Consider the following 25384-nt stretch of genomic DNA (forward strand, 5'->3'; position numbering starts at 1 on the left):
TTTAGGTAATGAAGCAAGTCCAAGAATTGATGTGTAAAAAATCTTAGTAAATTAGAGTAAGGTCTGCGTGAAAAACAAGGTTTTCCAACTACCGCTGTCGGCGTGAGACTTATTTCAGTAAGTGGTTCTGCAATTGAACGTGTCGGTTGCTGAAAATAGTTCTCGTAGAATAATTGTGCACTACATGCCGACAGTGAACTTCAAAATACGGTTCAATGCAGAGCTGCTGCAGTTTGTTAATTTATAATTGTTTTATCGTTATCCATCTCATGAAGAAAAGTTAAAGTGAAATGTTACCGATATTGTCGATGTTGTGGTTACTCGTGTTACTGGAAAGGTAAGAACTTTTCTTTAATTTTCTTAATCTAGTGTATTTAAGAGCTTACGTGAGCATTGACATTTAAGCATTTTCTTGGTGATTCAGGATGAAAGCTAGACATTACTTGATACAATGGGTCGTTAAACAACTTTTAATCCGGGGGTTTCACTAGTGAGGCATTGAACTAAGCATATGGTCTTGTTCTGAAATTATTACTGAACAAAAAAGTAATAATAAGCTTGTCGTTGGCGTGATCACGTGATGACTAGAATGTTGCTCAAGTTGGTTTGATACTGCTTGTTTTTCCCAAGTCAGATATCTGATCTGCAGAGCTCCCCAAGCTATTGAGAACTGTGGCAAGACTAGTGGGCTCTTGGCCAGTGAAAGTTCTTTCTTTTCAACCTGTCTCCCACTACCAAGTTTCTTTTTCGTGTTTATGATGCCAAAAACGTAAAACAGAAACTTCGTGAATCTGGACCCTAATGCATTAATTCGCAGACGAATATTAAAAGAAACTACAGGAATGTTTTCTGTTAGATGACATGGCAATTTTTCGGCTCGTGAATTTAGACGCGCGGCTGTGAAATCGAGCAAATGCAACAAATTGTATTTGAATATTGAAAGAAACTGAACGAATGTTGGATGACAAGGCATTTTTTTTTCTGCTCCGTGACAGAAGAAAAATTATTTGAGATGCACGCGGTCCTATTGTTGTTGCTAACCAAACTTCCCCGGAAAAAATATCCCGATTATAAAATGAGAACATGAGAAATAAGAAGTTATGTCATGTCTGTAATGAATGTAAGTTTTCCTGGCGTACACATAGAGACTTGGTCGTATTGACATAGACATAGAACAACTAATAGTACCGACAACGTGCCAAGAATAAAAATTTGGGGCATAATTTATAGGTGGAATGAAGGGTATTCGTAGCGTATAAAAACTAATCGCCATTTTCTTACATATTAAATTGGAGTCAGCATTGAAAATCGGTTGAATGCATTCCATTTCTTTTTCCAGAACTCGGCTGCTTTTGTTTAAAAGTCACTTGGTGTAATAATTGACCTACATAATCGTTGTAACAGTCTGGTGGCCATATCAAATCAGACATTTGATTTATTGCTCACCGATTCAGAAGATTATGTAGTTGCTTATCGCATTTTATTATCTCAACTCGCTTTAAAAATAATGAAAGTTATTTCGTCAAAAAGTGGCTGAAAATGTTTTCTTACCTGATTCTATTTTAACTATATTTTAATGTCAAACACGTTTCGATGAAGATTAGTAGCCATGAAACGTCAGTTGACTAGTCGGTTAAAGTAACTTTGAGACGCACGTGGTTTTCTAACGATAAGATATTTCCGTCAATATTTATTTTCACACTCATATCAGGTGTGGTTCAACGGGCCAAGGTCTCCTGATTGCCAAGTCTGTCTAGGTAAATGTGGTTATAAGAAGACGTCGTAGTTTCATATTTCTTCGTTCACACATAAATTTCGTGTTGTTTAAAACAAAACAAGAGAAATTGATTTGTCTAGACACTTTTTCATTAATGGTTTAGACAATTCAAGATTGGGTGTATTATATATAGTAACTATGGCGACACACAGCACACTAAATATTTCAAAATGAAAAAGTCTGGTTATTTTTTGCCGCCATTTCGAGTGTGGGTAGTAGTAGCCAGGGCAACGCATTTAGCTTTCGGCTGTGTATAGCCCAGAAATGTCTGCACGCATGCGCGGCCCTCCTTTTCTATATTCCCCCCTCTAGCTGGGCTGGCTGGCTGGCTGGCTAGAGTCTTATCGTAAATACAACGTTGGAGAACATGACGTCGAACGGACGAGTGTATTTCTTTCGCTTCGTCATTTTCTCCATATTATTATTAATCAAGTCGAGTGTAATTGGTGCCGGTCAAGTGCCTGCTGCTGATGGTGATATTCAGTGTTTGTACAAGGAGCCGATTGAAGCCCATTTACACGAGGACGGCCATGGGATATTTCGGATTAAATTGTGCGCTTGTGGTGGTGTCGACGACCTCAACGTGGCCGTCGTGGCCAAATCAGAGGCACTGTGTCACTCGACGGCCGGCATACAGCACCTACAATGGGATCGGAATGCAACTATTGATCGACGCTGTTTGATGACGAAACCGTCAACTTTTGATCCACCACTCGTCGTCGGCGACAGTTTGGTTCTCTGTCAACCCAAACGAAATGGATCCCCTCTCATTCTGCCTTATGTGTAACCGTTTTTATCATCATCTTTTTCTTTGGATTATTATTACTATTTTTTTAAAACAAATAACGTCGTTATCTTTAATTAATCCAACGGATTAGAGGCGTCGGTTTTTGTTTTCATTTTTCCGTCTGTAAACAGCTGACAAAAACAAATAAGAAACTCCGCCTTTTTAGATTATACAAAACACGGTCGTATTACTTGGCTCCTGACTATACTTGTGTGTGTAAAGAGACTGGCTGTTCCAAAACAAAAGAGCTGCTGCTGCTGCTGCTACTAACTGAGTCACGCGCATGCGCCAAGCAGAAAACAGTAGCAGGGGGGTTTGGGTGTGTAAAGCTAACGGATCGTACGTTTGTGACGTCAACACTGCGGTTCCTCATGGAAGTCACGTGATGAACGTTTTTGATGGCAGCGACTTGCCCGGGGTATCGTTTCATCACGCTGCGGTATTTTAGGGGGGACAGGTTTATTCCAACCCAAAATCTTTTTTTAATAATAGATGGAAATCGTAGCAAAAATAATAATATTAAATTTGTCTTGATTAAAAATTGTTTTGTTTGTGTATTAACAGCAACCGCGGGATTCGTTCGACTAACGAGAGCGCCTCGGCTATTGTTGACTTCCGCCCCGCTGTAATTACAGGCCTCCGCGTGGAAGAGGTCGATAAAGGAGTGAGCTACGAAGATGGAGTTTCGATTGTCTTGGCCGGAGCAACTGTAAGCTCGTCATTTTATTATATATATGGCTTCTTCTTCTCGTCAACATGTCAACTTTTTCCCAGCGCATCATTGATCAAACATAATAATCCAACAAAACTCGCCTTGGATATATTCCATAATAATTTGTTCTTAAACTTAATCATTGGGGGAGTTAGTTATTGATTTTCAATTAGGACTTTTTATTGACTTTTTTCAGGTGTCGGCTCGTTTGTTTGGGTTTGAGTTTAGCAACGATTCCGAGTTCCGTTTCGTGATGGCAGCCCGCGACCGAGGTGCCGACTGTGATAACTTGCCCTTCGCCGTCAACGTTCACGTAAGTCAATCACGATTGTCTAGATACTAGTCAAAAATGTGTTTTTGCCTCGTCTCTCGAGACTCGTCTGCTTTTATTGAGGTTGACCATTGCGCCTACGTATTGCTGTTTTATGATTCTATACGGACGTGCCTTTCACGGCAGATCGATAAAGGCTCATTGACGGCCTTCTCGACGCTGGTAAGTTTCCGCTTGCCGAGCACTGATCAGTTCGTCGATGAAAGTCTGACGGACGAACCAAAGACACCACCGGCCTTCTACATCTGCTCTTTGGAGCGTGCCAACGGCCACAGTCACTGGACTCATCAAGGCAGCGAGCCGGGACTCAAAGTGCGGACCTATCAGCGGGCGCTTCCCCTTTGGATTCAAGTCATCATCATCGTCTTTCTAATGGCATTTTCGGGTCTCTTCTCCGGTCTCAATCTGGGTAGCCATTATATCTAACAAGTCCAAATTTATGCCTCAATCAAACCCATTTGCTCAGCCATCGAATTTAATCCGGCCAAACCCACGCCAAACCCTGTTTTCTTTGAATTAATTCTAGGTCTCATGGCCCTCGATCGGACCGAGCTGAAAATCTACGAAAACACGGGCACCGATAAAGAGAAACAATACGCCAAAACCATCAGTCCCGTCCGCAATCACGGCAATTATCTCTTGTGCACTTTGCTCCTTGGCAACGTCTTGGTCAACAATTCGTTGACCATTTTGCTGGACGATTTGACGTCGGGAATCGTCGCCATTATCGGATCGACTATAGGCATCGTCATCTTTGGTGAAATTATTCCGCAGGTATTCTTATGCAACTTACGTACCTGTCTGATTTCATCATCACTCGGCTATTTTTCGGGAACATGCAGGCCATTTGTTCACGTCACGGACTTGCCATTGGAGCCCACACAGTTTGGATAACAAAGTTCTTTATGCTCATCACCTTCCCGATGTCGTATCCCATCTCTTTGATACTGGATCGGATACTGGGCGAAGAACTCGGCGCTTATTACAACCGAGAAAGGCTAAAAGAATTGATCAAGGTAATTTATTCCATTTATTTTACATCTCTCGTGTTGCAGTGCAAACCTTTTTGTTGTTTTTTTCGCTGATGCGGAAACATCCGCATTGCTGATGTTTTTTTGTGTCTACTCCGCAACCCTATACGTAGTGTAGTAGTAGTAGGTCTATTGATATTAATGGTGGTGCTGTGCGGAATTTGAAACTTTTGATTAGAAAATACTTGTCCAAGTTTTTTCCGCCAACTTTTTATCAAATTACTTGGCGCTGTTGGTTCAGTACTACGGGTATTTTGCAGACGGTTTTGGCAGAGCTAGTACGTGAATGGCGTCGTTGATTTCATTACTACACTTTTCTTTATTCTTTTTTTCAGGTTACGAAAGAATACCACGATCTCGAGAAGGAAGAAGTCAATATTATCGCTGGTGCGTTGGAACTTCGACGGAAAACGGTGGGCGACATTATGACTCGGCTGGAAGACGTTTTTATGCTCAGTTATGATTCACTACTCGATTTCGAGACCGTCTCTGAGATTATGAAACAAGGTAACGTTACAAATATTTAAAAGCCAAAGAAGTAAAAGATGAAGTTTGTTTTCTAAACAGGATTTTCGCGTGTACCCATCTACGACGGAGAACGGAATAACATTATCGGATTACTTTTTATCAAAGAGCTCGCTCTGGTAGATCCGCAGGATGCCATTCCATTGAAAACGCTGTGCAGATTTTACAAGAATCAGTGCAATTTCATCTTCGAAGATACCACACTCGTATGAACGGAAATGTGTTATATCTCTCAACAACTAACAGTTTTATTCACATTTAGGACATAATGTTTAAAGAATTCAAAGAAGGCCATAAAGGCCACATGGCATTTGTTCAACGAGTCAACTGCCAAGGAGATGGAGATCCTTTCTACGAAACTGTTGGTTTGGTCACGCTTGAAGACATTATCGAAGAGTTAATTCAAGGTATCAAGTTCTCTAAGTTGAATATTTTGTGCGACAACTCTAATAATTGGTTCCGTCTCTATTTATAGCTGAAATCGTCGACGAAACGGACGTGTGGAGTAAGACTTTTTATCGATTACCCTCTTATCTATAGTCCTTTTGATAAAAATTGTTCATTGTTGCTGTCACTTTCAGTGGACAACCGCAGCAAACGTCGACGAGAGAAAGGAAGACTATTCCAGGATTTCAGTGGCTTCGCCCTGCAGTACCACGAGCAAACTGCTCACAAGATCTCCCCGCAATTGGCTCTAGCAGCGTTTCAATTTCTTAGTTCATCAATTGATCTCTTCAAGACCGAATTGATCTCAAACAACGTTCTCCGGCGATTGATGCAACAGAGTCAAATCATTCGCTTTATCCGCGTTAACAAAGAAAAATCAGAGTTTCACCCGGCAGAGACGCTCATCTTTCAGCAGGTAAATGATTTGCAAAAATCTTTTATTTGTTTTTTAAATTTTAATTTGTATTCATTTACTCAGGGAAAACCAGCCGACTATTTCGTGCTGATCCTTGAAGGACGTGTGGAAGTGACAGTTGGGAAAGAAAATTTAGTTTTTGAGAGTGGGCCATTCAGTCATTACGGTTCACAGGCCCTAACGTCCTACTCGTCGGCAATGGGTCAGTAGATTGAACTAATTTACCATCATTCTATTTTCACCTCCATTACTCAATATTCATTTCATGCCAACGGCAACAGAGTCGGCGTCTTCTACTCAACTTTCACGCAGCGTTCAATCGGTGCGGATGGCCGTCTCGCCCGACGGCGGAGTTGGCAGCGCAGCGCGTGGGCAAACGTTCGTCACCGACTACACGGTGCGTGCCATTACTGACGTCGTCTATTTCTGCCTCAGTCGGATACTCTACCAAGCAGCTCGTAGTGCCACTGTACTCGAAAGAACGCAGCGCGGTGACGCAACCAAGCGGATATCAGACTGTGACAGCAATTTGGAGCACGTCTTGATCTTTTCCAACGGAGAAGAAGCAATTGGTTCAGTGAGTTTTGAATGAAAATTTTTATTTTTCTCAATTGATGGCCAATGAATAATTATTATGAATTTTTGTTTTATTCATCAAGGGGGATCACACACTCAACGAAAATTCTCCGCTCATCACGCAAGGCGGATACTGTACAGATTATTTGATGTCCGACACTACTGCGATCGCATTAGACTCTCGCCAGGAAGATTTATTGAACGGCCCATCATTACCCGCTCAATCCAGTTTCCTTATTGGAGAAAACCCTGGAAATTAGATCAATGAAAGGATACAGGGATTTGAAGAATTATTTCCGTCTCTGAGAATTTAATTAAGTTTCCCGATTGAATTTGTTTTAAAGGGAAAAAACTGAAATGAACAAGATCATCTAAAAGAATAATAATAATAATGAAGAAATATTGTTTTTTGTTAATCAAATGCAAGTGACAAGCTATAGACACCATACGAAAATTCAGAAATAACCAGAAATAGATGCCGTTATTACAATGTTAATTCCCTCGCAATTTGCACAGTCACACATTTCAAGGCATTCAGTTTCTTTCTATGCATAATATAGTGAGATCAAGTATGTTTGTATGTACTTATGATATAAATATGTCTAAAGTTTTGCACGATTCCTTTTTGCGATATGCAGTACTCCCTTTGTAACTATATTAAAAAAAAACATTTAAACCTGTCGGTCTTCCGTCAAGAAAGTTGTCTAGCCTTTAGCTAGATCTTAATACAAACCTCAGTCTTACACACTCTGCTGATTATAAAAAACTTTCAGATGTGTTTACGGTAAATTTTTAATATCAGAATCGAAATTTTTATTATTTAAAAAGCGCAGATTCACAGTAGGTAATTTTGACAGTTGTCTTTTTATCTGTGGTTTCAATGTGATCCCATTTCCCGCCATTGCTTCAGTAAAAACAAATGAATAATCGATTTTCACTTGTTTTTTTTCGTGCGTCGGCAGAAGCAGCTGACTTGTTTGCTCATTTCATCTTCTACAGCAATCGGTACAGCCATGTCCACCACGCGTCCGACTTCCGGGCGGCAGCCAACCAAATCTCAATTGTGAAAATCAGTCGAGGGGTTGGTTTTTCGCCCACCAGGTGGCACTCGAATTCGTGCCTAGTCATGTATGGGACGGGGAACTGTGGAGGATTGTCTGCTGTCTGTGTGTCTGTCTAGCGTGTCACGAAATTTCTTACTGTGTGATTCAAGTGCTCTACCAACACTATTAGTTTGTGTGGAGGAAAAGATGTCATCTTTAATTGTGACCATAATCTGCCTTGCTCTGTTTGGGTTACAATCAACAATGATGAAAACAGAAGAATAAATTTGGAAAAAGCTGTTGGATCAGACGAGTTATGGACTTTAAGAAAATTTGGTATCAGAACATTTGGCTACCCAACCTTCCACTTTTAGTTGCAGTTTGCAAAACAGCTTACAGACGCCCAGAAATCACCATTAGCCGAAGAAAAGGACAATGTGAAAGTTTCCAAGGTAAAACACAATATTGTAATTTCAGTGTAAATAGTGTTTGCTTCAATTCCGTTCTAATATTACAATGTATTAATTTATTTCTATAGTCCAAGGAGTTCTGTCGTGGCAAGCTGATTGCGCAGCAACTGGAGAAAGTGTTTGTCGAGCAAACAAACTGCCATGTCAAATTCTTGTACCAAGACGAGGAGAAAATCAGTGGCCATATTTCCATTTTGGCTGCCACAAGTCCTGTTTTCTCTGCCATGTTTTACCACAACCTTCAAGAGTCCATGACGGGCAAAGTCTTATTCGTCCAAGACATCCGGCCACAGATTTTCAAGGAGATGCTACATTACATTTACTCCGGCCAGACTTTGGCTCCTTTGACGGACGCCATGGCTCAACCTCTGTTCGTAGTTTCAAACAAATACGCTATCGAGGACCTGAATGAGAAGTGCGTCCGTTATCTGCTGAGATGAGAAGCATCCGGACGAGTAATGCCGTTGACTTATTGGTCTGGGCAAATCATCTTCATTCGGTGGAGAAAATCGAAGAAGCGGCTCTTGACTTTGTGGCCAGAAATTTCAAAATCATTTGTCAGTCGAATGAATGGCAGAACCTGATGAAGAACTATCCGGAGCTTGGATTCCTGGTGACTCAACGCTATGCAGCTGTTTAAGAAATACGCCAGGTGAAGAGTTTTGTATAATTTAAAATGGTCCGACATTTGTCGTTTATTTGTGTAATGTTAAATGTTTGAAGCTTCATCGATAATAAAGACGATTTCTTTTTTACTTAAATTATGTGCGTTCCAGCGGTTCTAGCGTCACCGCCAAAATCCACATGTGTTCACGATCCTCGCAATAACAACACGTACAGCATGATACTGGACACTTAAGCAAGGTATTGGCCTGACTCTGAATTATTAGATTTCTAAGGTAATTAGAAATCCGATTAAACGTTTATTCTTCCACGGTTGGCTGCTTCGTGCAGATTTGCTTTTTATCAGCACGGTCAGCTAGTATGGCATCCATGAATAGTGATTTTGACGAAATCTTTTCTTTCGGTGGTTCTTGTTGCCAATCGATAATACGACGCGCTGTAAGTTAATCACATTTTATTCAAATGAGAAATTATCAGAATCTTTTCTTTTGTACGAAAGTGTGATGGTAACCAGTGACGTAGTTGTCCATTTAGTCCAGTGTTAGCATTTTTACAACTTTTGAGAACTTATTGGCCTAGAAAAGAGGTTTCTAACAAGGCTCAACTGTGTGCACATCATGAAAAGAATATAAATTAATCATGTGTTTGAAATTTAGCTAAGGTTGCAGAGAAATATTTTAAAAAATAGCCGACTATCCTTCAAACGGTTCAAATGGAAAATTTATTCATTCACCGAAGAAACGAGTCAAATGACTCAGCAGATGTCATTCATGTCAATTGGTATATAAAGTGAGTTTTAAGCCGTAACCATTTGGTATTCATTTTGATGTATTCATTTTGATGTGGTATTCATTTTGATGTATTCATTTTGATGTATTTATTTTGATGTATTTATTTTGATATTGGTTGTTGTAGACCCATCCCCAACAACGTCAACCTGCAGAAGGAAAGGCATTTTCTTCAGTTTTCCTTCAATTGAAGGTCATGGAGATCATTACGTAAAACGTGTCATGCAATGGTGTAAGAGGTTGGGTGAGAACGACACGTGGTGCTCATTATCAAGCACGTACAATAGCCGCAAGGCTTAGGGGGTGAGGGTGAGAAAAAATCGTATAAAAGGAGAGAGAAAAGACTGAAAGATATCAGTCGAGTGAGCATCTCCGACACGGCAACAACTGCTTTCTTCGTCGTAATAGCAGTTAAAGATTTTAACTTTTATGACTTGCTTTCAAAACAAGAACCTTAATTAGGCTAAACAATCTTATTCGCAATCATTGGTAAGTATTCATTTTTATATTGAGCCGTGAATCAATTCTATTTTTTAAATTGTATATGACCAGTTATATTTAAAAACTAATTTTCAAATCGATGATTGTCTAGTTCCGTCCACCACCGAGGCTTGAGTACTACACCACCGAGGCTTGAGTACTACACCACCGAGGCTCCCGAGTACTACACCACCGAGGCTCCCGAGTACTACACCACCGAGGCTCCCGAGTACTACACCACCGAGGCTCCCGAGTACTACACCACCGAGGCTCCCGAGTACTACACCACCTAGGCTTGAGTACTACACCACCGAGGCTCCCGAGTACTACACCACCGAGGCTCCCGAGTACTACACCACCGAGGCTCCCGAGTACTACACCACCGAGGCTCCCGAGTACTACACCACCGAGGCTCCCGAGTACTACACCACCGAGGCTCCCGAGTACTACACCACCGAGGCTCCCGAGTACTACACCACCGAGGCTCCCGAGTACTACACCACCGAGGCTCCCGAGTACTACACCACCGAGGCTCCCGAGTACTACACCACCGAGGCTTGAGTACTACACCACCGAGGCTCCCGAGTACTACACCACCGAGGCTCCCGAGTACTACACCACCGAGGCTCCCGAGTACTACACCACCGAGGCTCCCGAGTACTACACCACCGAGGCTCCCGAGTACTACACCACCGAGGCTTGAGTACTACACCACCGAGGCTCCCGAGTACTACACCACCGAGGCTCCCGAGTACTACACCACCGAGGCTCCCGAGTACTACACCACCGAGGATATTTGGTTTATGGGCTGCATTTTGTAAGTTTCATGTTAAACAAATGGTGTTGGAATATTGGAATTATTGGAATGTTTTACACATTTTGTGTGACCTCTCAACTGTTGGAATTCTACATATGTCCTACATGAATTGTTTTCCTTCCCAAACATTAGGTGCAACATGACCGAGTCCAGCACATTCAGTATCAATCACATGCCTTTCTCGTTTAAGGAAGTGAGGCATGGTCTGTTTCGCATTCGCTGGAACTTTGAAAACAGAAATCACCAGGAAGGCGCAAAGGAGGTGATCAGAATGCACAAGACTTCCCAAGGACGAGATTTCATCTTCACTTACCACCTCGAAATTGTGCTGGACAAATTGAGAGACAAGCCTTATCTTATTACCATCACTGTCGAGGTAAGCAGCAGCAGCAAAGAATTCAGTGACTGTGAGACGACCGTAACCAACTCAACCACTCGTCCACAACAGCATCAGCAACCGTTGACTGAAACAACAGTCTGTCCTGGCGGTTGGATCTGCCGAAAGCTGCCGAAATCCGGGCTTCCGGTTGCCGTTTGGATCCACATCGAGGAAAATTACAAAGACGAAACACACTTGTGCAAAACGGAAGAGACTGACAAGTGGATCAAGAAATTGCGGTTCAGCCGATCGCCGGAAGACATCACTCTGTGGGTGGATTTCGGAGCGGCGAGCGAAAATAAAATGATCAGCACCATGGGGAAACTGGCCGACATGTTCCGAAATCAAACCCTGTGCGACGTCCAGTTCAACTTCATTGGCGGCCAATCTGTGGGCGCTCACGTTGCGATTCTGTCGGCCGGCAGCCCAGTTTTCGCCGCCATGTTCCAGTCAACTTTCATGGAGTCCCTCACGCGGCAAGTGATGATCACCGACATTGAAGTCGACGTTTTCAAACAGCTGCTCGTTTACATGTACACCGGGAGCAAACCCAAATTGGAAGAAGAGAACGTCGCGCTGCTTTTCGTCGCTGCGGACAAATACGGAATCGAGACCCTCAAGGAAGTGTGCGCCGACGACTTGCTGGAGCAGCTGGAAACCGAAAACGTCATCAAAATGCTGGTCTGGTCTCATTTCCATTCGATTGCCAAAGTATTTGAAGGTGCCATGAAGATTTTGGTGGACAATTGCTGCGAGCTCTGCTTCCAGCCGGAATGGTTGGATTTTACAAAGAACTATCCTGATTTGTCCGTGATGGCGACACAGCGCATCGCCTTGGCCACTCAGCATCCGAAGTGGGGGGAAATGGGGGCGAAATGGGAAAGACTCATTGAAACAGAAAATTTACCTTGGTCGTCTTAGTCATTATTCACTTTCAATTGATTTAATAGATTAAATGTTGCGAAAACTAAAATTTGTCGTATTCCAAATTTTCCATGTGGCTAATTATTTAAAAAACAAATTTCTTGTGATGAAAATGTCTTGCTCAAATAAAATAGAACATTAGTTCCCATTCAAGTAAACAAAAACACTGCGGTAGTTATTAAAAAAAAAATTATGTTTTATTAAAGTTTATACTAGGGAAGAAGAGTCGAGGTTATAAAACTGATGAACATGTGGAGCGACTCGTTCCGGAATCCGGATGCGAACTCGCAGGCGTCAATTAGTAGGACGTCTGCTGCCTAGTACCTTATCTTCCGCTAGATGGCGGCATATTCCCAATATTTTCTTTTTAAAACTAAGGGGATGGGATTTCCTTTCAGTCATGGCTGCTGGGTGCTGGCTGCCACTTCTAGCGATATTTCCCTTTTTAGGTTGTTAAGAAAAGAAACTTAAGACTGCTTTGCTCTTCTTATGAATGTCGTATGAAACTTATGTTTGTTACTTAGACTATGTTAAGTAGAGAGGAAACAAACAAACTGCCATTTTATTATTTAAGATTGAATTCTGTTGGGTTGGGATTGGGGCAAAAGTGCATCAACACATTTTTGAGAAATCAGCAAGTTTTTGTGTTGGATCTTGGATGTTAATGAGGAAATTGATGGCTCATAATTGCAACTATTACCTCAAATGCCCAATAACTGACAGAATCAATTTGATTCTATTCACATCCGCTGCTTCAAAAAATGTGTATATCGTAATTATTTCTATTTTCTGTTTCTCTTAACTTTTACATCATTTTTTATTTGTTAATTAACAGGTTAGTAAGGACCAATAAATGTAGAATGCATCACATGTTGTTCATTGTTACATCACCATGTACGCAAATATTAAAAAACAGGACACTCAACCCAAGCCAACTCGACAAGTTTTATTTCATCTCAAAAGAGGTAACACAATTTTACTGCATTTATTGTCATTATACCCTTTCATTATCATTTCCATACTGCAGAGCTAAAACTGTCTTTTTGTAGTCTGAATATTGCTCAAATTTATGATATATTGGTGAATATATATATGACTCAAACTCAAACGTCAACCTGCAAAAGGAAAGGCCAGTTTGCATGGCCTCGACGCTCGAAGGTCACGGAGATCATTACGTAAAACGTGTCATGCAGCGGTGTAGAGGTTGGGTGAGAACGGGACGTACTATCAAGCAGGTAAAATAGCCGCAAGGCTCAGGAGGTGAGGGTGAGAAAAAAAGGCGAAGGAAAATTAGTCGAGGAGCATCTCCGACACGGTAACAACTGCTGTACAGTATTGGTCACCAACTTCCTTCATCGCATTGCCACTTCGCCATTATGGGTAAATATTCTGTTGTTTATATTGAGTTTTGTGTCAATTCTACTTGGTTCTATTTGTTGATATGCTAGTTGTTAATGAATTGTAATGTTTAAATTAATTAATTAATTAGTTTGCTATGGCGTCGTGCTGCTGTTGGGTGTTGTATCGTTGATGGCTGGGTCGACGATGTTTCCAGGATATGGTGGATACCAAACCGCAACGCCGCCGCCTTACGTCCCGAAGTATAACTCTGCTTAGAGCTGCATCACTAAAGAGCCAAAGTACTGCACCGAGGCTCCCAATTACTACACCACTAAGGCATAGGAACGACTACGTATGCTGCCCATGTCAACTACACCGAAGCGCCTAAGTACTACACTACAACCTACGCTACCCCGAGCTGCTACACCGTCGCCCCGAAGTAATACTCTGCGTAAAAGAATTCGTATAAAAGGAGTGAGAAAAGGTGGTCGAAATCAATCGAGTGACGATCTCCGACACGGAAACAATTGCAGTGCACTATCTGTCATCAATTACATTCCTCATCGTGTAACCAGTTCGTAATTATGGGTAAATATTCTCTCTTTCACATTGAGTATTTTTTCTGTTTGCTAATATGCCAGTCAGCCAGTTATTATTGAAAATTAATGTTAAAATTTATGAATTGTTTAGTTAACTATAGCTTCGTGCTGCTGTTGGGTGTTGTAACGTTGTTGGCTGGGACGAACACTGGTGTACCGACGTTTCCAGGATATGGCGGATACCAAACCGCAGTGCCGCCACCTTACTAGACAACTTACGAGTTGGTAACTGCTGCAACGACCAGTTGCGACCGAGGCCCCCAAGTTCTACACCATTAAGGCACCGGAGTTTTATACCACAACTAACGCTGCCCCGAGCTACTACACCGACGCCCCGAAGTATTAATACTCTGCCGCGACTTTTCAGTCAGATTTTCAGAGCCTGATTGAAGTGATTGACGAATTTGGTAAATTGGTCCACCCATTAAAGTGTGAAGTTCCCTTGATGGATTTAGTCGTAATAATTCTTTAAAAAGAAATTGTTTTTGTTGTTGGCACCATGTTGTTGGCTGAGACACTGAAGATGACACCTTGTGGCCAAGTTTGTCTTCAGTTGTTGGGTGTAGGCTAGCCCTTTAAGACTTTAAGGCCCCCTACCTTCTTGGCTCATTGTTAGTTGATTGAATTATGAGGTTCTGAGAGAAAGAGTCGCCATTTTTAGACCTTTTTATTTTTGTGAGGTTTTGAATTTTGATGTTGGCTTAATTAGCTGGATTGCCACTTGTGAGGCATTTCTTAGAATGTGATTGCTTTTAGTTGGTTCGGGTTGGTGGTTCGTGAGCTTGCTATTATTCTTGGTATAATTGATTCGATTAAATTCCATTGCATGTGCAGTGAAAGTGGCCTGAAAGCATGCTGAAAGTGTTTAATTTCATTTTTTATTTGTAGACGAATGTGACTCCATTTCCCGCCATAAACTGGAGTTCTACTGTCGGGCACTGGAGTTCTATACTTCTATTGTCGGGTATTGTTAATAACATTTGGAGGAATCTTTTGGCTCCGTCAGTAGGTGGCTAAAATCAAGTTGTCCCCCAGCCGCCAGATGACGCGAGTGTCTTTGAGAGGACGAAATTTTCGCCATTTTGTTCCGAAACGCCAAGTGAAAAGGTATTCCAAATTCGTTACGGAATTGCGGTGTCGATCTACATTTTCAGCATTTAAATTTAATGGTAAATTCTAGTTTGGATTTCTCAAATGTAATTAATCCTAGACCCTGTGTCCTCCTGTGTGAATTTACAGGCAATCCGGCATATAATTTCCAATTGGCCAAATAATCGATCACGTGGACTGAAACTGCTTTCCATTTTGCCGAAATGTCGACTGTCGTCGGTTGTTAGCTGTACCTGTTCAAGTGCACGTCTCATCTCACGCAGAAACACTACAGAGGTAGTAGAGTAATTTTGTTGATCAATTTCCCTGCAATGATGCTATAGATTTTATTAGTTGGTGTTCAGGTTGGAGATCCCGTTGCTCAACTGTTGCAGAATGTGAGAACTCAACAAATTCTTAGCTCCATGGCTGGCATCATGGCCATAGTGGTTTTGTTGCAGCCAGCTGGTGAAAGGTGTGATCGAGTCAAGTTGAGCTGCAGCTGCTGCATGCATTTTATTGAGCTGGTGTTATCCTGTGAAGTGTCATTGCAGGAAGACTTTTTGAAATGGTAAGTTAATTGAATGTATTGGGTGTAACTTGGGAAGTCTTGCATCTTTTCTTTTTTTTTTAAATTCAACTGACAAGTTAACTCTGATCTTATGTAGACAATAAGTGGTGCTATTTCTGGCTTCCAACTAATAGTTTCTGTGAAAGATATCAGAGATAGCGATCAGCTTCCTTTGAGTTAACAACTTTCTTCTGCTCAAACTAGAATAAAATTTCCACTCTGTATTGCAAACTTTTTCTAACACTTCAGAATTAGATGTACAGAATTCTCTTTTCCTGGGATTTAATCTTCTTTTAAAATTTCAATTGCCAATGGAATCTTGGAAAAATGTCTGATGTTGTTTGTTTTACACGATTTCTTTTGCATCTTAAGTTTGATCATGGAAAAATAATATTCCTTTTTCCCCATAGGACTTGGTGATACTTAAAGCTATGCCTATGCTGTTCAATGTACAGTGGTTTTGCAGCTTGTTTCCAGTTGAGAGATGTCATTATGCAGCTGATACAGGATTGAAGAAAAAGAACTGAAGTAGCTGTGCTGGAGTTCTCCTGAAGTTGCTGTGCCACAGGAGTTGCAAATAGTGTTTGGTTCTTCATATAAGTTTATTTAAAGAGTAAGGAGATGATCATCCACTTCTGACTATAATTTATGTAAAACTTTAAAGTTGTAAGAAATATACCAGTCAAGTGCTAAACATGATTTTATTATAAGTTATAAGACACAGCAAACAAAGAACTTGAAAAGGAATTGCTTTATTGTCCCACCTCCACCCACAATTCCACCACTTTTTACAATAACACACATACATACATACACTACACTTTAGTTAACCTGTTGGCTGCCACGCCATACAACCCGTAGGTTGCTCTCTACTCTCTACGCGCCATGTCTGAAGGATCCATGACCAAGGTGGGACTTGCCATTGCTGACAAGTCCGGGCTGACAGGGGAAGATGGAATGCACGCTATTAGGAGGCCTCTAGGAGGCCCGTGCTAAGGAGGTAGGGGAGAACAAAGGCGTGGCAGACAACGGATTAACTAACACAAACACAAATATTACCAACAATAAATGATGATCCGCGCTGACATTTTGGAGATAACGGAGATGTTTTGGTGTCCATCTTCTCGACGTCTCCTCTGCATTGCCTGAATAAAGACAAAACAATTGTTATTAAGTGAAATGCCAATAAAAGTTACATAATACAGATAGAAACAGTCAGATTTCAGTAGTCAGGTTTTTTAGCTCAAAGATTTAAAGATGCAATTTTTTAAACTTATAATCAAGCTTGCAATATTGAGAATTGTAAACTGAACAAAGCTCACTTGCTAGTTTTTTGAAAATTTTCCGGAAGTATACCGGAAGTGACCACAGCGCCTCAACCATTGAGCTGTCGTCAAATTAAACCACATATTCGTGATCTCCATGAAATTTGGGGTCGATTAGGTGTGATTTAAACGAAATCCAAAATTTTGCCAAAATCGAGAATTTTCCTGAACTATAGTTCAGGAAAATTTTCAAAACCGGAAGTACGAAAACGTACAAAAAAAAACATGAACTTTACCACAAATTTGACGAGGATCACGAATTTGTGGTTCTTTTGCTCGTCGAATGAATATTTACTGAACTACTGACTGAAATGATAAAACCGGAAGTAAAAAAAAATAACATAATATTAAAAATCTTACAAGTGAGCTTTGTTGGGGGAATAGTTATCGTCAGTTTTCACTAAAAAATTTCAAAACAACAGCTGCCAATAAATGTTTAAAGAGATTTTAAAGTAACAGAAACTGACTGTTTTGACAGCTGAAAAGCCATCTAGCGTTAGAAAAAAAACGTCTAAGTAACAATACGTTTGCGCGCAAGTAGGGCCTGATTTCGGAATTATTACAGACACCAGTAAGTATACTATTAGAATAGATAATCTACGAAAATAAGTAAATTGTCGGGTACCTGGGCATAATCCCGTGGTGAGTGACTGCAGGTGTGTAACAGAGGCACGGAAGCGACGGCTGAAGTGTTCCAACTCTTCAGTGAAGCAAGACAAGTTGTATTTTTGTGTACGACGCGATGAAGCAGAAGCTGGAAAAGTTTTCGCCGGGAAGATAAGGATGGAGCAGAACGTTGGTCATGGACAAAACCAGCGCTGACTCAAGAATCTCCGTCCCAGGACCACACGATTCCACAAAGAAACTGCGTGCTCTGTATTAAAAAAAAATGTTTTACATCAATAAAAATATAAAAATGAATAAAGCATATCAATCTTTACCTTTTCTAAGAAGCATACTGAAAAGTTCATGATAACAAAACCGAAAAAATGGAATTTACAGCAACCAACAGCATTACTCCACATGTTGAGATAAATTTCCTGATGCTAAAGAAAGTGTCATGAAGTATTGCAGTAGCGTGGTGATAGGTGGTTCACTTCACACTCTTCATGTCACTGAAACTCTAAGGGGAAATGGGACAAGGAAATTCTCTACGTTATTTACAAATTAACACAAATTTACCTGTAAGAAATTTAACTCTACCTATCTCTTAGCTGGGTTGCCTTCTAAACCAAAGTAAAATCAGCAGAAACAACAAACATGCTGTTGCAGGGTACACCACCAAAATTGTGAGATTCAGAAAAGATCCTATCGTCCATAAGCAAGAATACCTATGTTATGTGAAAATCTGAATTGTAATGATCTGGTAGCAGTAATGGGGAAATACCTTATCTCGGCACATTTATGTTCGACTATATGTGCTCTTCAAACATGAGTTTTAGGCTTTGACAGCATGAGATCTAATGGATGGAAATTGATCGAGCACTAAGTCAAGTAGTCAACTTGTTGGAATGACTGACAGTCGCTGACGGTAGGCATCTAGAATTTGAAGAAATAAGTTGGTACAGTATAAAAATAAGAAAAATAGGTAAAGATAAACCTACATAAGATACGAAGTTCAATTTGGTATTTGAAATCACAGGAATAAGTATAAATTAGCAACAATTTGTTTCGCTCATTTCGCCTCGTTTCACCATGAAAGAACAACATCGGCGACACTAGCGACATCTAGTACGAGTTTTGAATAATGCACAGTTAGTCACACACAGACATGGAAGACAGTAGTCGCTCTTTTCAGAGCCTGATTGAAGTGATTGACGAATTTGGTAAATTGGTCCACCCATCAATGTGTGAAGTTCCCTTGATGGATTTAGTCGTAATAATTAAAAGAAAAAATTGTTTTTGTTGTAGGCACCATGCTGTTGGCTGAGACACGAATTTTGATGCTGAAAGACTTGGAAACCATACTGTCGACCACGTCGAGAAGCTGAGTAACATTCTGCTTTTACAAAGGTAAAATTAACAATTAAACTGATTGAAATATATGTGGATCATAACATTTGTAATGTTTGAATGCAGGCACCTCTTAATAAAAGGAACTTAAGCCATCCAATATAGGACTTTCATCAAATCGTGCAGGCTGCATGGAAGTCACATTTACCTTTGCTGCGAACATCATGAACACATACACTATTTGAAGGTGACAATCTTATCCAGTTATAGAGTTTACAATTAAAATGTGATTAAGCTTTGCATTCATTGGTTAGTTTTAACATTTTGGGTTTTCGTCAAGTCAACAGCTATTTCCTTCAGGGTTGTTTTCTGTTATGGATTATTTAAGTGGGGTTTGTTTATGCAAGAAAGGCAGATTCTGAAAGAAGTTTTGTTCATTTGTTCCACTTTAGAGTATCCTTTAAAGTTTAAATGAATTTGTATTTAAATCAGTCATCTAGTTTCATGTAAGTTTATTAATTTAAGTTTCCATGATAGGTATAAGATAATGTTGCCATATAATATTTGGGTTGAATGAATATTTGAAGTGATATGTAGCATATTTTTTTAAAATTTCATACAGCATTTCCAATGAAGCTGAAGATTAATTTTACTTCGTTTATAGGTTCATGTTTACGTAGCAGTGGTGTTGCTGTCCAATGTGGCGTGTTGTTGCAGCCTATGGTGGTGAAAGACATCTGCATCAAGTTGCTGTTCCTTGTGCATCCGAGGTGCTGGTTTTGTGCTACAGAAGTGACATCCAATATTGTCTTTAATTGCTATTTGTGTCTTTGCAGTTTACCTTTATATATTGAGAAGGAACCAAAAAAAAGTAACACGGGGAGGTTTATGTCAAACAAATAATAAACATGTCCAGGATGGGGGAATGAGGAGGAAGTTGGGGTGGGGTATTTGGTTATGAATTACTAAAAGAAGTGAGGTATATTTTTAATGAATATGCAGTACTTGGTGATAAAATCTGTTGTTAACCTATACCTTCCTGTCATCCTATACCTTCCCCACTTACACATCCATTCCTCAAACCCCATAAGCACCAGCATCAAATCCCACATCCACTCACACCCATTCCTAAAACCCCACAATCTCCAACATCAAATCCACACAATTGTTGTATATCTATAATCAAATTTATATTGAAATAAATAAAACGCTATTGTATATAAATTGTGTAAACTATATTAATTTTGGAACACATGCAAAATAAACAATTCATTTAACAGAGCGTCCGGTTCAAGACTATTTTTTCTGTGCGAGGCTTTTTAGTAAGCAATCCGCCAGCCAATTTGACAAAAAGTGATAGTTTGTTTTCACGGAAATTGCGTCAGACGGTAAAAAAATTTCTAGTTCAAAAATCTCATGTAAAAATTAGCATCTAGTCTACTGGTGCAAATTGCGATTAGATGATGTGTTAAAAGCTATTGTGGGTAGCTAAAAAATTGAACTAATCCACTTTTTCTGAATATTTTGGTTTTAGATCACTTTGTTGTTTTTGGATACTTGTGATCTCTCTTCAAAATATTCTGAAAAAGCGAATTAGTTCAATTTTTTAGCTACCCACAATAGCTTTTAACACATCATCTAAATTAATCAAGCTTAAAGAATCGCAATTTGCACCAGTAGACTAGATGCTAATTTCTACATGAGATTGTTGAACTAGAAATTTTTCAACCGTCTGACGCAATTTCCGTGAAAACAAACTATCACTTTTTGTCAAATTGGGTGGCGGATTGCTTGCTAAAACTCGCACATGCAGTGTCGGCGTAGATCCAGGGAGATTACCTGGAAATGGAAGAGGAGAGAAGAGTGCGAGGCAAGTTTTACTGGGGAGCGATTAGTCATACTAGGCTTCCGGGTTAGACTCATGACCCTCAGATCATGCGCCTTCCAAGTCCCCGTTCGACCAGAGCCCTCCCCTCCTCCTGGTTTCACAGCGGGTGAGTGACCACCGGCGGGCGTTGGTTAGTGGTTAGTTAGGGAAACGGGGCCACAGAAAAGAAGGGAGCCCAGAAATACACTTGTAATTTAATCTAACTACGCAATTTATCAGTCTTGGATTACAGCATTCTCTCGTCGGTTTTCAGTTTCACGGAGTCCATGATCAGTAGTGAAGGATTACCCTGTAAGCAGTTAATGAACATTTAATCTGGATGACAATAATGTTCAATAAGATTGTAGCGACAAAAAGCAATACCTCAAATCAAGAGGGACTGTGTAAGAAGCTAATAGGGAGATTCAAGGGTAGCAGCCATTGGGTTAGCAAACTAGGGACCTTGACACCTTGTTGACTTTTCTGAAAGAACATAACTTTTCATAAAGTCTGTCATGCAAATTTAGGAACCTGAAGGTTAGAACCTGTAAATAAAAAAATATTTTTAAATTAAGTAAAAGAATAATTAAACAGTTTTAAGTATATACTCACGCAATATTTTTCTCGCCAAAATCACCATCTCGTCCAAGGAAACGCCATCACACATCGCGAACATCCAAAAATCTAAAGGGTAAAACTCCGTGCTATGTTGACAGCAGGGTAGTCGAATGATGCTGGCCGCCTAAATGACGTTCATGTAGGCCGCATCTTCTCGGTCATTGCCTAAATGCTTTAATCAAGAAACAAAATGTAAACAAAATTTAAATTTAGTGACATGACAATGAAGTTACACAGGTAACACCAATCAGCTTTCCTAAGCAATCCAGAAGATGGAATGAGTCAAGTTCGATGACAGAACGAATGATCCGCGTTCAACGTGTGGCCATTGCCTTATTTTGGAGGGATAACCAGATGCCCCACTTTGGTCTTATAGGCAACATCTAAATAAGAAACCAAACAATCGTTAAAATTGCTATTAGTATGACAATTTCTCTTAATTCAATGTAAACACAACTTCCATTTATGATAGCATGATCACAATATGAAACTCTTTTTTGGTTGTTGACAAAGGGAGATTCAAGGGTGGCAGACAACAGGTTTTTAGCAAACAAGGAATCTTGTTGACTGTATAGTCCTTGTCTTTTTTGAACGAAGAAAGTTCAGTAACATTATAAGTGAACTTACACATGAAACCATAAGTCTGTTATCCAAGGCTCTCTAGAAAATGGAATGAGAGAATGGTCCATTCTGGGGTTGGTGATCTAGCAAGTCCAAAAGAAACAGCCGATAATTAAGATTAATTCTAATAAAACATCAGAAGAATTTAGGTTAGTTTAAGCTAGTGTTGGTTTTTAACTGTATCATTTCGATGGCACATTCAGAAGAATAGAATGAATTTGAACAAAATAGTTGACGGTAGGCTGCACCACTTTCACGTTTCCTCAGACTGTAAGTTTGATGAAAAACATTAAGGTTATCCAACATGTACACGGAATAGAACACATCACTGACAAGTTACAGACAAAATCACTCGAATTTACCTATGAATTCATTGGAAATTTTCGAAGAAAAGATAGCTTAACTTTTGACAGCAAACCGACGTAGTTGAAGGACTGGTCTTAACATACCCACAAAACTTGAAAAGCGCATTTTTGTTCGCTTAGACCTAGCAATCAATCTTGAGAACTGGGACAGAGAACAAAGTTCACTCGCTAGTTTCATGCAAATTTTCGTGTCATGTTTGAATTAGCTGAATTGGTATGCCATGGAATACCATACCACGTGAAGGAAGCAGACCACACGAGAAATGATGTTCCATAAAGAAGTGCGAAATTTCTCTACCAGGACTCCACGAGCCTCTGAAAAAGAAAACAATAGTTTTAGCAGTTCACATGTGGGTTTTTGCAACAAAACTATGTGCAATTAATAGAGGCTTTTTTCAGCAAACAAACACAAACAAAACGCTCTCGTCACTCGTGTTTTGTTCAATTGCAGACGACACCGGATGTCACGAAATAAACTCGAAGCCATCTTACGGTAAAAAATGACAATTGCCAATTGGATAAAAGAATAAAATAAAACACTATGAAACAAATACAAATTTGAAAGACATTGTTTATCTTATAACAAACAATATAACAGTTATAACTGACAAATAACCGGAAAAATAATGCCAATCAGTTTGAAGATTTGGCGCCAAAGGTCAACAAACGAGAGACACGTCAATTTTTTTCAAAAATATTTGAAGTTTGAACAGAAAGGGAGAGGGAAGGTACGTACTCAACGAATTTCAAATGCAAAGCATCTTGTCCAGAAAAATATAAGAAAAGACATCAAAATGGGAAAATGTGGTTGCAAACAAACGACTGCACAGATGAAGGAGCCGACTGTAAATCGATTTCGTTCATACTTACAACACGGGCACACAAGCAGCTGAGAGGTAGAACGGTAAATTCGTGATTAGGAATCGCGGCTATTACGGGAGACATGGAATTCAGATCCCACAGACAATTTCTCGGCACAATCTCAACGGAATTTCCATAGTCGATTAATCTGACTTTAACTTTTCGATGATCAGCAACTGGGATGTTGCTTTCAAGCCGCATACGGAACCATCTACCCTTGGCATTGTTTCCTAAGTAAAGCCCGTCGACGGTGACTTCTGAGGTAGGTGGGAGTTGGAAACGCTTGATTGCCATAAAGAAAAGCAAGTTGTCCAGCAGAGATGCCTTGATGCGATATGAAATGCATGGGTCATTCATCAAAGGATCTTCCGGTACGTCTTTTTCATCATCCTGAATAATCATAACGTTATTGAATTGATTATGAGACAAAATGAAATGGATCGATATGAACCTTGGGTGGAATCGACCAAACATGCTTGGCTACTTGGAGCAGTATAAATTCATTCAAATTTAGTTCAGGAGGTTTGAAAAAAACAACCGTCAAATTTGGCTCCCGAGAGATAATGACTGCATTCAGCATTTCATCAAGAAGGTGCCTAGGAAATTAAAATCCACAAATTTATAGTTTATGACCAAAAAAACTTTTCCACTTTGATTCATTACTCTGTAACAGCATCAAAGACAAGTTTCGATAAAACGAAAGAGAAGTGTTGCAAGTCATAAAGAACACATCGAGTGCTTTGACAAGGGAAGATACCAAAGCGACACTCCAGCGGGAAAACGGTTGAGGGTGAAACCGTTTCAAAGTAGCCTTCATCAACAATTTCTAATATTGCCTAGATGTGAAAGACATCTTTGAAATTGATTTCTCCTTTTAAATGTAAATGTTAATACGACTTACGTCACCCGCCTCATTAAAATCACAAAACACCACCCGGTTCCACACTCCATTCAATTCCACAGCGTAGAGGCGATCCTTTTCTAGGGTCGCAACTGGTTTCAACTGAGCCAAATTTTCTCGGTAAAACATGTTCATGTCAGCCACGATTTTCCCCCAAAGACCGTCTATATCTGGCGATACATCTCGGCGAACAAACGTTACCTAAAATTAACAATGATTAGAACAAACATGTCGCTATATAATCTACAAGGTCACACTTTATTATACCTCGTTGACAGAGCACACGGCACGAACGTGAACGTATAATATGTCTTCACCAATGTGTTTGAGTCTAACTGGGTGACACACAGCAGGTTCTTTGCCAGTTAGAGTTGAGTATTTTGGAGCTTCAGCAAGTTTACGTTTGATGTTTCTGTATTCCATTTTGAACAGCACAGAAAAATTTTGGCTGCAACTGTTAAAACAAGCTTGGGTATATCCTGGATCAAATATCGAATCAAAGAAAATAACATATCATATGTGTTATGTATCTCATGAGATACAAGATAAAGGAGAAAAATGGGCACGAAAAATGAAAAGCCAACTTTCTAACAGAATTACACAAAGAAATCAAAGATTACCAAATTGAATACTTTAAAAGATAAGCCAATGTCTAACAAATACTGCCTGGGTATTGATGTGGATTTTTACATGATTCCTTTTTTTGATCTATCGTTCTCTATTTCCATAATTGTGTTCCAAAATCCAGCTCATAATGGACTAGTAACACATAACAGTTTCCCAAATACAATGTTGCTACACATCCTATATACAACCTGTACTGAAGTATGTTAATGTTGTGGGTGAATTAACCTTAACCCATTTATCGAAACGAACCGTTTAAAACAGGTTAAATTTAATTCAAAATACGCAGTTTGGTTGGCACAGACAACACACCATTACACACCAACATTACTGTGCTCATGTGCTGGTAGGTGGAGTCAGGTCGTCTGAATAGCCCTCTATTGAGAGCAAACAGCACTATTAATCAATACCGCCATCTATTGAAAAAACCAAACACTAATCTCTCCGCAAACCGTAAGAAAAAAAAACCTTGGGGTAAAATAAAAATAAAACCTGCAACTGGATGATCTTGAAAAGAAGGTTT

General features: G+C 40.0%; 4 protein-coding genes and 2 long non-coding RNA genes across 17 annotated transcripts; 5 read left to right on the top strand and 1 right to left on the bottom strand.

Moving 5' to 3' along the window:
- Positions 1 to 121: 121 nt before the first annotated feature.
- On the top strand, positions 122 to 7532 carry LOC124201984 (unextended protein-like). 2 transcript variants are annotated; one of them, XM_046598249.1, is made up of 14 exons: positions 122 to 337; positions 3129 to 3273; positions 3473 to 3589; positions 3734 to 4016; positions 4134 to 4381; positions 4450 to 4623; positions 4974 to 5145; positions 5206 to 5369; positions 5426 to 5570; positions 5639 to 5668; positions 5745 to 6025; positions 6089 to 6227; positions 6307 to 6602; positions 6685 to 7532. In XM_046598249.1, exons 1-14 carry the CDS (start codon positions 291 to 293, stop codon positions 6859 to 6861), a joined length of 2418 nt encoding a protein of 805 aa, XP_046454205.1. In that variant the 5' UTR covers positions 122 to 290; the 3' UTR covers positions 6862 to 7532. The 2 variants fall into 2 exon arrangements, with proteins under 2 accessions (XP_046454205.1, XP_046454204.1); XM_046598248.1 differs by lacking the exon at positions 122 to 337 and adding an exon at positions 2107 to 2560.
- A 75-nt stretch (positions 7533 to 7607) lies between these two features.
- LOC124201997 lies at positions 7608 to 9536 on the top strand. 2 transcript variants are annotated; one of them, XR_006877839.1, is made up of 4 exons: positions 7608 to 8096; positions 8183 to 8978; positions 9069 to 9176; positions 9395 to 9536. It is a non-coding gene; the product is annotated as an uncharacterized LOC124201997 (long non-coding RNA). The 2 variants fall into 2 exon arrangements; XR_006877840.1 differs by lacking the exon at positions 9069 to 9176.
- Positions 9537 to 9704: 168 nt separating this feature from the next.
- On the top strand, positions 9705 to 12274 carry LOC124201989 (kelch-like protein 21). 2 transcript variants are annotated; one of them, XM_046598261.1, is made up of 4 exons: positions 9856 to 10015; positions 10119 to 10823; positions 10956 to 11199; positions 11272 to 12274. In XM_046598261.1, exons 2-4 carry the CDS (start codon positions 10810 to 10812, stop codon positions 12121 to 12123), a joined length of 1110 nt encoding a protein of 369 aa, XP_046454217.1. In that variant the 5' UTR covers positions 9856 to 10015; positions 10119 to 10809; the 3' UTR covers positions 12124 to 12274. The 2 variants fall into 2 exon arrangements, with proteins under 2 accessions (XP_046454216.1, XP_046454217.1); XM_046598260.1 differs by having other exon boundaries at positions 9705 to 10015; positions 10956 to 12274.
- A 255-nt stretch (positions 12275 to 12529) lies between these two features.
- On the top strand, positions 12530 to 16420 carry LOC124201994. 5 transcript variants are annotated; one of them, XR_006877832.1, is made up of 9 exons: positions 12530 to 12898; positions 12962 to 13091; positions 13176 to 13506; positions 13616 to 14055; positions 14158 to 14473; positions 14955 to 15235; positions 15306 to 15452; positions 15510 to 15726; positions 16137 to 16420. XR_006877832.1 is itself a non-coding variant. In XM_046598272.1 (4 exons), the coding sequence occupies exons 1-4, from the start codon at positions 15233 to 15235 to the stop codon at positions 16144 to 16146; spliced, it is 387 nt and encodes a 128-aa protein (XP_046454228.1). In that variant the 5' UTR covers positions 14491 to 15232; the 3' UTR covers positions 16147 to 16420. The 5 variants fall into 5 exon arrangements, 1 of the variants encoding a protein (XP_046454228.1); XR_006877835.1 differs by having other exon boundaries at positions 15521 to 15726; XR_006877833.1 differs by having other exon boundaries at positions 12530 to 12891.
- Positions 16421 to 18809: 2389 nt separating this feature from the next.
- On the top strand, positions 18810 to 19975 carry LOC124201995. 2 transcript variants are annotated; one of them, XR_006877836.1, is made up of 4 exons: positions 18810 to 18877; positions 18963 to 19064; positions 19131 to 19251; positions 19669 to 19975. It is a non-coding gene; the product is annotated as an uncharacterized LOC124201995 (long non-coding RNA). The 2 variants fall into 2 exon arrangements; XR_006877837.1 differs by having other exon boundaries at positions 18873 to 18899.
- A 3057-nt stretch (positions 19976 to 23032) lies between these two features.
- Positions 23033 to 25211, bottom strand: LOC124201988. 4 transcript variants are annotated; one of them, XM_046598257.1, is made up of 6 exons: positions 25053 to 25211; positions 24505 to 24716; positions 24238 to 24438; positions 24000 to 24172; positions 23788 to 23932; positions 23033 to 23726 (listed from the first exon to the last, which is right to left on the bottom strand). In XM_046598257.1, exons 2-6 carry the CDS (start codon positions 24658 to 24660, stop codon positions 23265 to 23267), a joined length of 1137 nt encoding a protein of 378 aa, XP_046454213.1. In that variant the 5' UTR covers positions 24661 to 24716; positions 25053 to 25211; the 3' UTR covers positions 23033 to 23264. The 4 variants fall into 4 exon arrangements, with proteins under 4 accessions (XP_046454213.1, XP_046454214.1, XP_046454212.1 ...); XM_046598258.1 differs by having other exon boundaries at positions 24858 to 25204; XM_046598256.1 differs by having other exon boundaries at positions 25174 to 25192.
- Between the last annotated feature and the right edge of the window lie 173 nt (positions 25212 to 25384).

Source organism: Daphnia pulex, chromosome 9 (assembly GCF_021134715.1).
Source record: "Daphnia pulex isolate KAP4 chromosome 9, ASM2113471v1".
Taxonomy (NCBI): Eukaryota; Metazoa; Arthropoda; class Branchiopoda; order Diplostraca; family Daphniidae; genus Daphnia; species Daphnia pulex.

Excerpts from the sequence above, each read along its gene's own strand:
- LOC124201988 (XM_046598256.1), bottom strand. Across the intron at positions 24,439-24,504 it reads CCGTGTGCTCTGTCAACGAG|GTAACGTTTGTTCGCCGAGA; the intron begins GTATAATAAAGT and ends TGTTAATTTTAG. Across the intron at positions 23,933-23,999 it reads GTCTTTGATGCTGTTACAGA|GCACCTTCTTGATGAAATGC; the intron begins GTAATGAATCAA and ends TTAATTTCCTAG.
- LOC124201984 (XM_046598248.1), top strand. The coding sequence starts at position 2,145 with ATGACGTCGAACGGACGAGTGTATTTCTTTCGCTTCGTCATTTTCTCC. Across the intron at positions 5,370-5,425 it reads TCTTCGAAGATACCACACTC|GACATAATGTTTAAAGAATT; the intron begins GTATGAACGGAA and ends ATTCACATTTAG. Across the intron at positions 6,228-6,306 it reads GTCCTACTCGTCGGCAATGG|AGTCGGCGTCTTCTACTCAA; the intron begins GTCAGTAGATTG and ends CAACGGCAACAG.
- LOC124201994 (XM_046598272.1), top strand. Across the intron at positions 15,453-15,499 it reads CACGCAGAAACACTACAGAG|ATTTTATTAGTTGGTGTTCA; the intron begins GTAGTAGAGTAA and ends ATGATGCTATAG.